Below are 13,077 nucleotides of genomic sequence, written 5' to 3'. Positions count from 1 at the left end.
AACTGCTAGTGTGTGGGAAATTACTTCAACCATCTCAACTACTTTTTTTTAAGGATCAGATTTTGTCCAGGGATAATGTTTTTAAGATGTAGGCAAAAAATTTATAAGATTGATAAAGGAATAAAAGTACATATCATAATCCTTAATATATAATGTTTGTGGGAGAGCTAGCACAATTAACTATATCATACAGAGTTTACCTGTGCTACATGTATCCTAATTGGGGAGGAAATGTAGGCACCTGAATTTGATTTCGAAGCTTGAATAGTCTTCCACATAAGAAATAAACAGACACCTTGTTGCTGTCATATCTTTTAAAGAAAATGTGGATTCCATGTTTGCTTCACCAGCTAAGTAATTTTTTACGTAATCCCAGTCTCTGATTTTTTTTAATTAATCCACTGCTGTTTTGATGCTTTTTTTTATTTACCTTCTCTTCAGGATAAGTAAGAGGAGAAGAATTTTTTTAATAATATGTGCTCCATTTGCATATACAGTGGTACCTCGGTTTATGAACTTAATCCGTTCCGGAAGCCCATTCTTAAACCAAAGCTGTTCTTAAACTGAGGCACGCTTTCCCTAATGAGGCCTCCCGCCGCCTATGCCCTTCCACCATTCGGCTTCTGTTCATAGACCAAGTTAAAGTTCACTAACCGGAACACTACTTCCGGTTTTTTGGAGTTCTTATACCTAATAGTTCATAAACAGGGCTGTTCTTAAACCGAGGTACCACTGTATTCAGCAAGTTCTGCAGTGTTTGCTTGTCAAAGACTTTTGTATCCTGGTTTCTCACCCCATTGATGTCAAAGGTGGTATATGAAAATAGGTTCTTAAATTTTGTTTCAGTGAACACATCAGTGGTAATCAGAAAGAGACCAGAATCAGACCAAAAATAAAATAAATTGGAAAGATTGTTTAAATCAAAGGACAGGCATAATGAAAATATAAAAGCATGCAGATTTGCCCTAGAAAAGCCTTGAGCAACAGTATAAACTTATATACAGTGGTACCTCAGGTTACATACACTTCAGGTTACAGATGCTTCAGGTTACAGACTCCGCTAACCCAGAAAAATTACCTCGGGTTAAGAACTTTGCTTCAGGATGAGGACAGAAATTGTGCTCCAGTGGCGCGGCGGCAGCAGGAGCCTCCATTAGCTAAAGTGGTGCTTGAGGTGCTTCAGGTTAAGAACAGTTTCAGGTTAAGAACAGACCTCCGGAAGGAATTAAGTACTTAACCTGAGGTACCACTGTACCAGCTTCCTCAGCCTGGGGCTGGGGCTTTCAACTACAATTCTCACCAATTCCCTGACTAATGATGATGGGAGTTGTAGTCTTAAAACATCTGGAGGGCACCAGATTGCGGAAAGCTGCTTAATGCTATTCTAAAACAAAATAGCCTGGTTTTCTCTTACTAATGTGCTCATGTGATTGCCAGTATCAGTTTCTGTGGTCTGGTTGCAGAAGCAAGTCTATAACTCTTGTATCTTCTCAGGCTTCAGAGGTGATCCAGGTTTAATGGGAATGCCAGGTAAAGATGGTCCTCCAGGAGATGCTGGTTTCCCTGGGCCAAAAGGTGAAGCAGGCCGTCGAGGTAAGCACCAAGCAGCTTCGTGGGAGATGTACTTGACCTTGGGAATGGAACAAAACATAGTGTGATAAGAGAATGTTATAGATTCTCTATTATGCTGCCTGTTACATGATTAGCCAAAAATAAGATTTTGGTTTGAAGTAGTTAGGACCTCTTACTGAGTTTTCAGAATTTTGTTTAGTTTAGCTTCTGTCATCCAATCAAGATAAATATGTCACTTACAGGAAGGACCAAAAGGTTGTGGTGCGGAATGCTCCTGTTCAGGGTTCCAGCCAGGCAGCCATGCCCTTTTCCAGGCTACTCCATTCCATTCCCCCACAAAATAATAATAAATAGGCATGTTTTTTCATGAGTATATTTTTGGCACTTCTATAAACCTTTGAGTTCCCTCGATCCTGATTATACCTCCCTCTTGTGAGCAGATGTTGCTATTTTTGGCTGTGTGAAGATCAGCAGAGAAAGACTTGGCTATTGGCATAGAACAGAACATCTGTATTTGTTGTTGTGGCTTTCAAAATTCAGTAAAGATTTGCCCATTTCAGTTTCTGTTTCCTCTTGCTGTGATCTGATTTCACTGCTATTCTTTATACTAGTTGACAGAAACCTTGTTCTTTCCATCGTGTCCGAATGATTCTTGGGAGGTGCGATATTTGGATATTTTATTTGTAATTTACATTATGTTTAAGCTTCATTTTGATTACCTGTAACAGAAGTGGGGAACCTTTTTGCTTCATGGGGCCAGATCCCTACCAGGATTGATCTTGTAGGCCAAAATTTGATCGGTGTTGGGGGCCTGACCATATGCGAAATTCCCTTGGGCATTTCCCGCTTGGGAACCAAACTCCAAGAGAGGAGGATTAGATCATATGAGCAAACACATATCTAATGTCTCTCCCCACCCCCTCAATTTGACTGAAGCTAAAGGGCGGGTGGGATGGGGAATGGTTGCAAAGAGAGGACAAGGTGTATTTCCCAAGGAAGGGAGTTCCAAAGTTCTGTATCTTCTCCATATTATTATTCCTGTTTCTCTTTAGCATCCCAGTTGTACAGTCTTCTCTACTGATGGTAAAGGGACTAGGGTTGTGATGTGATATATTTTCTCACCACCACCTGTTGATAATCAAGGCAGGTCATTCTCCTATCCATCATGTGCAGGGTTTCCTGGTCTTCAAGGAGCTCCTGGTCTTGTGCAGAAAGTTGAAGAAGTCAAAGTTGCTCCAGGCTTAATTGGTCTGCCAGGAATTGATGGCATCCCTGGTTTGAATGGAGATACTGGGTTCCAGGGCCTGACTGGACCACCAGGTAAAGCACGCACCTTACGTGGATGCCTTCAGTATAAGGCAGTTTCCTGTGTCCTTATTTTAGGAGCATATAAGTGGCCTCAGCAGAGTAGATTATCAGATTCACAATCTACCCTTCCACTTGACTCCTTGTTTTACTTTTTTCTTATCTCTTCCCTCTAAGCCACTTTCTCCCAAGTAAAAAGGTTGCAGAGATTGAGTAATTAATAACAGTTGTGTTTATTTGGTCTATGGATCATAAACATCAAATGCAATATTGGGTTACTGAGTCTGTCTCTCTCTCTCTCTCTCACACACACACACACACACACACACACACACACACGCACCAACAACAACATACATATGGTGTATTTTAAAATGGGTGTATAGCAAAATCCATCAGAAATAAATAAAAAAAGTTAAAAATGCAGACAATTTTGACTTGGCACACCTCTTCCCTCTAATAAGTGTGACCTAGTTTCGAAAGCTACAGCATAGGAACTTGGCTTTATTTTCTGTGGTTTGGAATCTGCCATTTAAGTGGAGGCATGAAGTTCATACGATTTCCCCATGTGTTGGGAAAGGGCTGGGGAGAAAACCTACATCCAGAACTCACTTTAAACCTGTGTTGGTTTCGCACAAACGTTCCATGTCTAGGATGCCACTGCTGCTTCTGCCCAGCAAGGATTTTCATAAAGTGGACATTTTAGAAGTCATAGGTATTATTATGCTAAGCTGCATTGAATGGAAAGGCTGGGGCAGCAGTGGGGAACCTGTGGCCATCCAGATGCTGTTGGAGTGTCACTCCCATCATCCCTAGCAATTGGCCATGCTAGCTGGGGGATGATGGGAGTTGGAGTCACAGGTTCCCCACCTCTGGGTTAAGATAAGCTGGTCCTACTCATCTGCTCCTGCCAACCTAGCAGTTCAAAAGCACGTCAAAGTGCAAGTAGATAAATAGGTACCGCTCCGGCGGGAAGGTAAACGGCATTTCTGTGCGCTGCTCTGGTTTCGCCAGAAGCGGCTTAGTCATGCTGGCCACATGGCCTGGAAAAACTGTCTGCAGAAGCGGACAAACGCCGGCTTCCTCGGCCTGTAAAGCAAGATGAGCACCGCAACCCCAGAGTCATCCGTGACTGGACCTAATGGTCAGGGGTACCTTTACCTTTTTACTCATCATGACACAGATCTCTTGTTTTGACTGAAGACAGGGGTATAAGAAAAAAAAACCTTAACAAGCTATTTATATATATATATGTTTATATATAACAGGCCCCAAAGGGATGGCAGGTAGACCAGGCCAGATGGGAGTCAATGGTTTGCCAGGGTCACCTGGTGTAGTTGGAGATCCAGGAACTCCAGGAAGTACCGGGCCACCAGGATTTGAAGGTAAATGCTTTTTACATTGTCTCTTTAGTGTCTAGGGCAGGGAAGGGAAATCTGTGGCCCTCCAGCCTACGGGACTACAATATCCATCATTTATTAAATTTCCATATCACCATTCTTTGAAGGATCACAGGGTGGTTTACAATACAAAACCACCAATATGCCTAACATAGTAACAAACAAAAGACTAACTTCCCCCCTCCCACAGTTATAAAAGCCATAGATGGTTTAATTAGCCAAAGGACTGGGAGAAGAGAAATATTTTTGCCTGGCACCCAAAGATGTATAATGAAGGCACCAGATGAGCCTCCCTGGGGAGGGCATTCCACAAGCAGGGAGCCACTGCAGAAAAGGCCCATTCTCATGTTGCCATCCTCCGGACCTCTCATGGAGGAAGGAGGCATACAAAGAAGGGCCTCTGGTCATTATTGCAGGGTCTGATATAGGGAGAGCTGGTCCTTGAGGTATTGTAGTCCTGAGCCATGAAAAGCTTCAGAGGCCAAAACCAGCACTTTGAATTGGGCCCAGAAACTAATTGGCAGCCAGTGCAGTTGGGCCAGGATTGGCGTTATGCTCAAACTGCCTTGCCCCAGTGAGCATTCTTGAGCACTGGCCATGCTGGCTGGAGTCTAACAACATTTGGAGAGCCATAGCTATGTGGAAAGAGGAGGTTGGCACACAGTGAAAGCTTTTAAAACCAATGCTCATAGTTGTGCAGGAGACCTTGTTGGGGTGGAGTAGTCTGGGGAAAGGAGGATTCCAGTGCATTCATGCTGCAGTTCTGAAAACAGCTGTGGGGGCCAGAGGCAGAGCTAAATGCTCTGGCACCTGGAGCAGCACACATATTGTGCAGCCAGGGCGGGGCTAGCCGCCCGCAGGGGCAGGGCAAGCGTCCCAGGGTGGCGGGGTGGTGATGTCACCACCCCCAGGGATGACACCCGGGGCGGACCACACCCACTACACACCCCTTCCTCCACCATCGGTGGGGTCGTGTATGTATAATTAACCAAAGAAGAAGAAAAGACAATGCTGCACATAAGCATTAGGTGTAACATGTATTTGTTTATTTGTAAACCACAGTTTCATAAAAATAAAAGGTGGTGTGCACCATACAATCTTACAATAAAAACATCTGTAAATTCTAGGCGTGGTGGGGGGATTCACACTGCAGAAGCCCTTTGTGAATAACACTGTTTTTAGGAGACACCCCCTGCAAAAAAAGGGCAAGAATTGTTCCTGCTGAACTTGTAGCAGCAGGGAGTTCCACAGGGCAAGGTCTACCAAACTGAAACTTTGGTCCCTTGTAAAGGCTGGCTGAAACTCAGGGGCATTGGGAACCACTAGTAGTGCCCATCAGAGCATCTCTGATGTAGTTTGGCCCAAATTATTAGCTTGGCACTAGTTGAGTAGGTGAGAAGGAAGAGGAGTTCCTCATCCATGACAGCCTCAATCTTGCTGGCACTACGTCACTCATGGCCAGGATCTAACCTCTCTCTTTTTCTCCCCAGGAATGTCTGGGAAGCCTGGTCCTGCCGGTTTACCTGGCATGCCAGGCCGCAGCGTTGGGGTCGGCTACACTTTGGTGAAGCACAGCCAGTCGGAGCAGATCCCGCCGTGTCCTGTAGGGATGAACAAGCTCTGGGAAGGGTACAGTTTGCTGTATGTGGAGGGCCAGGAGAAGGCTCACAACCAGGACCTTGGTAAGCAGGCAAATATTTATCGTTTGTTTATTCAGAAGCCAAAAGGCTCCCCGAATGTCTTACATGCAATCCACTAAAACAAAGCAGTCACTGCCTGCAGGCTTACAATCTAGAAAAACCATGACACACAAGGGGAAAGGGACAGGGAGGGAAGAGGGGAAAATCAAACTCGGCCACCAATTCCTAAAATAGTTGTTTTTGTAATGAGCAAAGGAGCTGCTTGATGGAGCTGGGCTTTTGGCAAAAATGATGGAATTGGCCCTGCTTCCCATCTTTCCCACTGGTGGTAAGGCCACTGGCGGAGAAAGAGGAATGTGGGGGGAACGCACCGCCCCGTCAGAGGGTGAAAGCAAAGAGGAAGTCATTAATTGGTAGCCAGTTAAGTTCCATAACTGATGTTATATCTTCAGATTTTCCTTCCGCTAGTCATCAACAAACAGAATCACATGCATAAAAGGGCACATGACTGTAAACAAAACAATATATTGATTATAAGAAGTAGCTCAACCTACTAAGATAGACAAAATAGTGTTACTATTGCAAAGTGTACACCTCAGCAAGGCTTACAAAGAAGCATTTGGCACAAAAGTTGTTATTGTTTCGAAAAATGCGCTGAACAGCTGATGACAAGTTTCCAGATAAGGTCCTATTTCGAAAATCTTCCTCAGATGAATACAATGAATAAACATTGGCACATTCATATCCCTGAAACATGTTATACTTTGCAAGTGTAATGATACTTGTCCGCTGCTTAGAGCATTTCATTGCATTACTTTGCAACAAATATTTTGTCTATCTTATTGCAAGCTTAATATAATCAATACACTGTATGCTGATTCGTTTACAGTCATGTGCCCTTCAGCAGTGTGTGTGTGCTTGGTTTGAATTCAATAAACAGGCCATCTGAATGAGCCTGACGCTCTGAGTTGACTGCCATGCTTTTTCTCTTGCCTCTCCCCTGTAGGTTTTGCCGGCTCCTGCCTGCCTCGCTTCAGCACGATGCCTTTCATTTACTGCAACATTAATGAGGTCTGCTACTATGCCAGCCGCAATGACAAATCCTACTGGCTCTCCACCACAGCTCCCATCCCCATGATGCCCGTCAGCAGCTTCCAGATCTCTCAGTACATCAGCCGCTGCTCAGTATGCGAAGCTCCTTCCCAGGCCGTGGCTGTTCACAGTCAGGACATCACCATCCCTCAGTGCCCAGAAGGCTGGCGTAGCCTCTGGATTGGATATTCCTTCCTCATGGTAAGAGACCCTTGCTTTGTATGCAGAAGGCACTCAGTTGAGTCCCTGGCAGAATCTCCACTTAAAAAAGTAGTCTCTCTTTGCCTGGGGCCATGGAAGGCTGCTGCCAGGCAGTGTAGACAAGGGTAGGCTAGATCGATTGGCAAGAAATTGATCTTTCACTGTGGCAGTAGAAACACCCCACCCACTTGGGAACTTCTTGCCTATGGACCCCAGGCAGGCACCTTCACTGTACAGTGGTACCTTGGGTTAAGTACTTAATTTGTTCTGGAGGTCCGTTCTTAACCTGAAGCACCACTTTAGCTAATGGGGCCTCCCACTGCTGCTGCGCAATTTCTGTTCTCATCCTGAAGCAAAGTTCTTAACCCGAGGTATTATTTCGGGGATAGCAGAGTCTGTAACCTGAAGCGTCTTAACCTGAGGTACCACTGTACTCTTTTCAGGCCAGTTTATAGCACATTTGTTTAGATAAATCTATCCTATGCAGACATTCAGAATGTTGGCATGTGTTTTTAAATCTGATTTTTAGCTCATCGCTGATTTTAATTAATTAATTTGTTTAATGTTTCAAAGAGTTGTTTTTAACTGATGGTTTTATTGTTTCATTCTTTCGGCAAAGTGCTTTGATGTTTCATTGCAACCAGGTGCCATATGAATCTCAGGAAATAAAAAAACCCAGCAACAACAGATGAACAAATTATGAAACTGGAGAGTAAGGTCACGTCCGCACCAACCACTTAAAGCACTATTAAAACTGACCTCACAAAGCTGCAATGCTCAGCACAGTTCCCAGGATTCCCCAGGGTTGTAAAAGTGGCATAATAGTGCTTTAAATGGTTAGTGCAGATGTGACCTAAATATGTGAGTGCCTGCATTCATATAAGTTTGTGTATATGTGTGCCTGAGTGTATGTACACAAGAGCGTATATAAGGGATTCAGCTGGTGCTTGTGTTGCCCAGGGAGGCAGGGTAGAGGATGAGTAAAGACCCTCCATCCCTTTGTTTTCTCCTTTCCTTCCCTGCAAATTGTAGCTACCACCCGCCCTGCAAGTCCCTGCTCCTGGTTCCATGGACATGAGACCTACAGGTTGGGTGGAAGCTGAGTGCAAAAGGAAGAACTGAACGTCTCTTTCTCTTCTCGGCCTTCTCCGTCTGCTGCAAGATACCATAAATACATAAGAGGGGGACTTACCCTGAGTCAGACCATTTGCCCATCTAGTTCAGTATCGTCTACACTGACTGGTATTGGCTCTCTGGGATTTCAGCCAGGGAGTCTCTTTCCAACCCTTACTGGAGATGTCAGGGATTGAACCTGAGACCTTCTGCATGCAAAGGAAATGCTTTGCCACTGATCTGTGGTCCTCCCTCGTGGTGTGATTTTCTTTTCTGCAGCAACCAGAACTGTGAGAGTTTTGTTCATCTCTACCAATCCCTGCTGTGGGAGTTTCTTTAACGAAACTGTTTTCTTTTAGCACACTGCAGCTGGAGCTGAAGGTGGCGGCCAGTCCCTCGTCTCCCCTGGCTCTTGCTTGGAAGACTTCCGTGCCACCCCTTTCATCGAATGTAATGGTGCCCGGGGGACCTGCCACTACTTCTCAAACAAGTACAGCTTTTGGCTGACAACGGTTGAGCAGACCCAGCAGTTTGCCGACTTTACCATCTCCGAGACTCTGAAGGCAGGCCAGCTCCGGACACGAGTTGGTCGATGCCAAGTGTGCATGAAGAACTTGTAGCAAAGGCCAGAACTGGTCAGAGCCAACATAAGGGACTTGAGGTCTTGCGGTGCTGGAGACTGTGGGATGTGCAATCTTCCCCGGCTGCAGTAATGGCATTGAAATCACTTTGAAAACCTCTGGGGCCCCCTTGTCTATATTACAGAACATGGTGCTATATTTCTCTCTTTGTTCTTCTGTTCAAGGCTACCTCAGGAGGCCTTTCTCTGGTTTTCCAGGTGCCACTTCCTGCCCTCTCTTTGACATACTAAACAGATTTTAATAGGACCTGTTGAATTTTGGAGAACGTTCTCCTCTTCAGAGCTTTGGCCATTCCAGGTGGCTTCTCATGCTGTTATGGATTAAAAGAGGTTCAACAAATGCCATAGATGTTGAGTGTAACAGCCATAGTCAGGCCTCTTAGTGGTTTATTTTAGAAGCAAACCCCCACCCCAGCTTGTCAGAGCTTGGTCCCGTCAATGTGATTTTGCTCACCACAGGTGAGCAGGCACATGACTACATAAACACACAATATCATATTTGAAGCAACTATAAATAATTGTTCTGTCCAGGTCCCTGGAGCAGAGGGTCATAAGTGCTGCCTGGCACATTATTCAACAAATGAACTTGTAAAATGAGTGCCTGCTTCAAACATGATAGGGAAAGCACAAGTGTGCTCTTACTGTAACATGAGGATCGGGTCTGAGGCTTATGCAACAATGAAAAGGTACCTGTGACATAGGCAGAATCAAGTTTATAAAAGACAAGCTCCAAACGTCTTACAAATCAATTATTGTATCTGAAATGATAAATTTAAACTAGTCATTGAAACCACTAAATCAGTTAAAAAATGGAAGGATTTATCATTATGTTGCAGCTATACATTCAGGTGCTTTAGCAATTACCCAGCATTTTTTAAATATGCATTTGGTGGAGAAATTTGTGATGGGTACACTTTTGACACACTATCCTTCCCTGTGTAATGTTTACATATAAAAGTTTAGGAAATATTTCTCAGCATTCCCCTGCTATTTAATGTGCTACAAAGAGATGAGGCAGCTGAAGCAAAAATAAGTGTTTTCACACCTACATCTCATTTAGAGCATCATCTTTTGCAAATCAGAATAACGAAATTTACAGGCCCTGTTCAGACATTACTCAAATCTGCTTCTTAAGCTGAAACATGCACACTGTTTGCTCATGCATGTACCTCCCTCCTTCCCCACTCCCTCCTTCCTTCCTTCTCTGTGTGCTGCAGTTGAATACTTCCTGTATCAATTAACCATAGTTTTCTGTTGCATCCAAAGCAGGACCACTATTTTTACAAACCTGGATCTGAACCCAACTTCACACCATGGTTTCAGACTCTCTCTTCCAGCTTTTGTAAACATAGCAGGAAACTGTAGTTAATTATCAAAGGAAACCTTCAAATGTGGTGCATCTAGGAAGGGGAGGGCAGTGCAAAGACATACCACGTAGGCAGAAATTGCATTCATAACTCAGTTTAGTAAGCAGAGAATATTATATCCAAACTGGGCAATAATGGATTCTGGATGAATATACCAAAGAGGCAGGTGTATTGAGTAGTTTCCTGTGCTGTATTACTTAGAACTGTAAAAAGCCTTTTCAAAATCAAAGCACTCTAGTGGTACTACATTGTACAGATTTTTTGGTTGGCACATGCAGGCAGGCACATGCACTGAAACAACTGCAGGAGGCTGTTCCAGTGCAGGAGGTACAGTGCATGGTGATATCTGCAAAGTTAAAACAGGCTGAGACTGCATTGTACTGTTACTGAGAGACTCCTTCTGATCCTTTCCAGGCTGCCTCTGAATGCACTGGAAAGCCCAGTAGAGGGGGGGGGGGAAGCCAGCAACAATGTTGGCTGCCATGCAATTTCCAGTGTTGCTGACCTACCTGCTCATTGCTGGCCTGCCTCTGTTGCCTGTTGGGGTGGCAGCTATGCTGGAAGTTCTGAGCTTGGCTTCATTGAGCCAAAAACGTTTCCTGTTTCCCACCTGGCTTGCCTCCCCATCAGTAGGGAGACAGGGCAGTGGCAGGTGATAATACACTTGCAGTCTCAGGCTTGGCACCACTTACCACCGCTCCACAACCAGCTGCCTCTCCCTCTCAGTCCTAGGTTGTGGAGGTCAGAGTATGGGACAGGTTGTTGTAGCAGAAACAGACTGCAGGTGCCTGTAGGAGCAGAGAAGCAACTTCCAGCATGGCTCCAAGAATCACCTTTGCATGGGAACAATTGTGCAGAATTGTGTGCATGTGTGGAGCAAGTTTCTGCAAAATGAGGACCTTTTTAAATGTTTTCTGCTGGTTTAATTAAGCATTTAATATAGTATAGCCTGCACTTAAGGTCACATTCTTCAGCTATCTGCTCTGCATGTGCTTGGAGCTCTGCCATGGATTCACTGGATCCAGGTTGACTCACTTCCTAATCTGCTTTAATGGTCTCTGCCATGCATTTGCAGCAGTTATAGGAAGCCTCTGGGCATTTTGTAAAATATGTCTTCTCATTGCATAATGTCTTTAATATTTTCCTGTAGATGTTTATGCAAAGTTCCTTGCTTTCTGCTTGTGACACAGGAATAGCCTAGGCTGTGTTGGATTAATCTGTGATAGTCTACTATATGTGGATGGTATTTCGTGGTCATAGGGGACTTAAAAACATGTGCAATAGTTATGCCTCTAAGATGAACAAACGGTTTTTCATTTATTTTTTAGGGTGCTCTATTTTTACTAAGTTTTACACTATAAACAGAATAGCCGGTTATCTTGAAGACCATTTTCAGATGTTTTAAAACCCATGTACCAATCTTTATGGGATGACATCACACTATATCCCGGGTCTCTATGAACCCCTGATCATACCAGGCAGGCTGCTGCTGGTGCATATAAAGATTCACTTTGTCTAAAAGCTCAACCTCCCTTACACTTGACAGCGCTCAAAATCAATCATGATTCTGTACCATTTGCAATAGGAATGCATGCTTGAGCAGGTCATTGGGGGTTAATGACTTCTGTATTCACTGGTGCTTTATGGGTCTTGAGTGAAAACGTCCATTTTTCTTTGTGGAATCTAAAGACATATGTGTGAAATTTCATGGTTTTCTCCAATTCTTGTGCTGTACTGTACATAAAATGAAAAAATTTATATACTGGTTACTCAACAGCTTTGCAACTGTTAGAGCACATTTACAGATTTTTGCCTTTCAGAGGTAGCCTTGAAACTGCTGGTGCCAAAGTGATATACACTATAAAACAATTTAGTTTTACACTTAACTTTGAGTAGATGTTAGATTAACCTTTTCTACTGCTTAAGCCATGGCGGGTTCTCTTTTGTTTCAACTGGGGGAGAAGTGTGATTATTTTTGTAATACACTGTCAAAAGCATCTTTAGGGCACAGACTGTATTTTCCATTGTTAATTTTATCGAAAAAGCCATAAAACACAAATATGCCAATTTTGTGAGTTATGCTGTTTTTCCTTATGCAGTTGAATGAACACTGTCCATTTCTGTTCACCACTCCCCAACTTCTCAGTAAATTTCAGAGTTTTTCTGAACAGGATGCCAGTTTGGGTGCAAGACATAAATCTAATGGAGCTTTATTCAACAGTTGAGTGTTCAAATCAATCAGTTTGCAGTTGTATCACCAGAGAGATCACTAGGGGACTTTTGCTACCTGCCCTCCAGATTAGCAGCAGGTGCTGTTTCCTTACAAAAGTACCAAAGGGCAGCTTTCTCTCACATGGAACGACACAATGATTTTTTTTTATATGGGACACACCACCCTCTAGCAGATTCACACTCCCTGATTGCACAGGTGATGGTTTCAGGAGGTAAATATTTACAATTGTAACTCAGCACCAATTCATTAGGTCTTGTTGCATAACAAGAGGCCAAACATATGTGAAGAAACAGCATACTTGCTTCTCAATGCACAAATGTGTAGTTCTTATCAGTTTTCATTTGTAAAGGCAAAGTAGATGCTTAGACCCATATGGAATAATAAGATGCTCATAATGGTTGCCCAAAGCATTGTTTTTACACAAGCAGCTAACCTCACAAGCAAAGTGCTAATGATTATGGCACCAAGCAGAAATAAATCTGCTACATGCAGCAAATGTAACCTTTAGGGGGGA

At 43.7% G+C, this 13,077-nt stretch overlaps 1 protein-coding gene across 4 annotated transcripts in view; it reads left to right on the top strand.

Moving 5' to 3' along the window:
* Positions 1–12,397, top strand: part of COL4A6 (collagen type IV alpha 6 chain) — a 173,782-nt gene extending 161,385 nt beyond the window's left edge. For all 4 annotated transcript variants that reach the window (XM_081846894.1, XM_081846896.1, XM_081846893.1 and 1 more), the window contains 6 exons: positions 1,495–1,593; positions 2,746–2,892; positions 4,146–4,262; positions 5,768–5,959; positions 6,924–7,210; positions 8,683–12,397. In XM_081846894.1, the coding sequence (XP_081703020.1) occupies positions 1,495–1,593; positions 2,746–2,892; positions 4,146–4,262; positions 5,768–5,959; positions 6,924–7,210; positions 8,683–8,943 (1,103 nt within the window). In that variant the 3' untranslated portion in view covers positions 8,944–12,397. The remainder of the gene's footprint in view (positions 1–1,494; positions 1,594–2,745; positions 2,893–4,145; positions 4,263–5,767; positions 5,960–6,923; positions 7,211–8,682) is intronic.
* The last annotated feature ends 680 nt before the right edge of the window (positions 12,398–13,077 follow it).

Source organism: Podarcis erhardii (genome assembly GCF_964252035.2).
Source record: "Podarcis erhardii genome assembly, chromosome: Z".
NCBI lineage: Eukaryota > Metazoa > Chordata > Lepidosauria > Squamata > Lacertidae > Podarcis > Podarcis erhardii.
The sequence above is the reverse complement of the archived record's forward strand: the minus strand, read 5'-3'. Positions and strand labels throughout refer to the sequence as shown.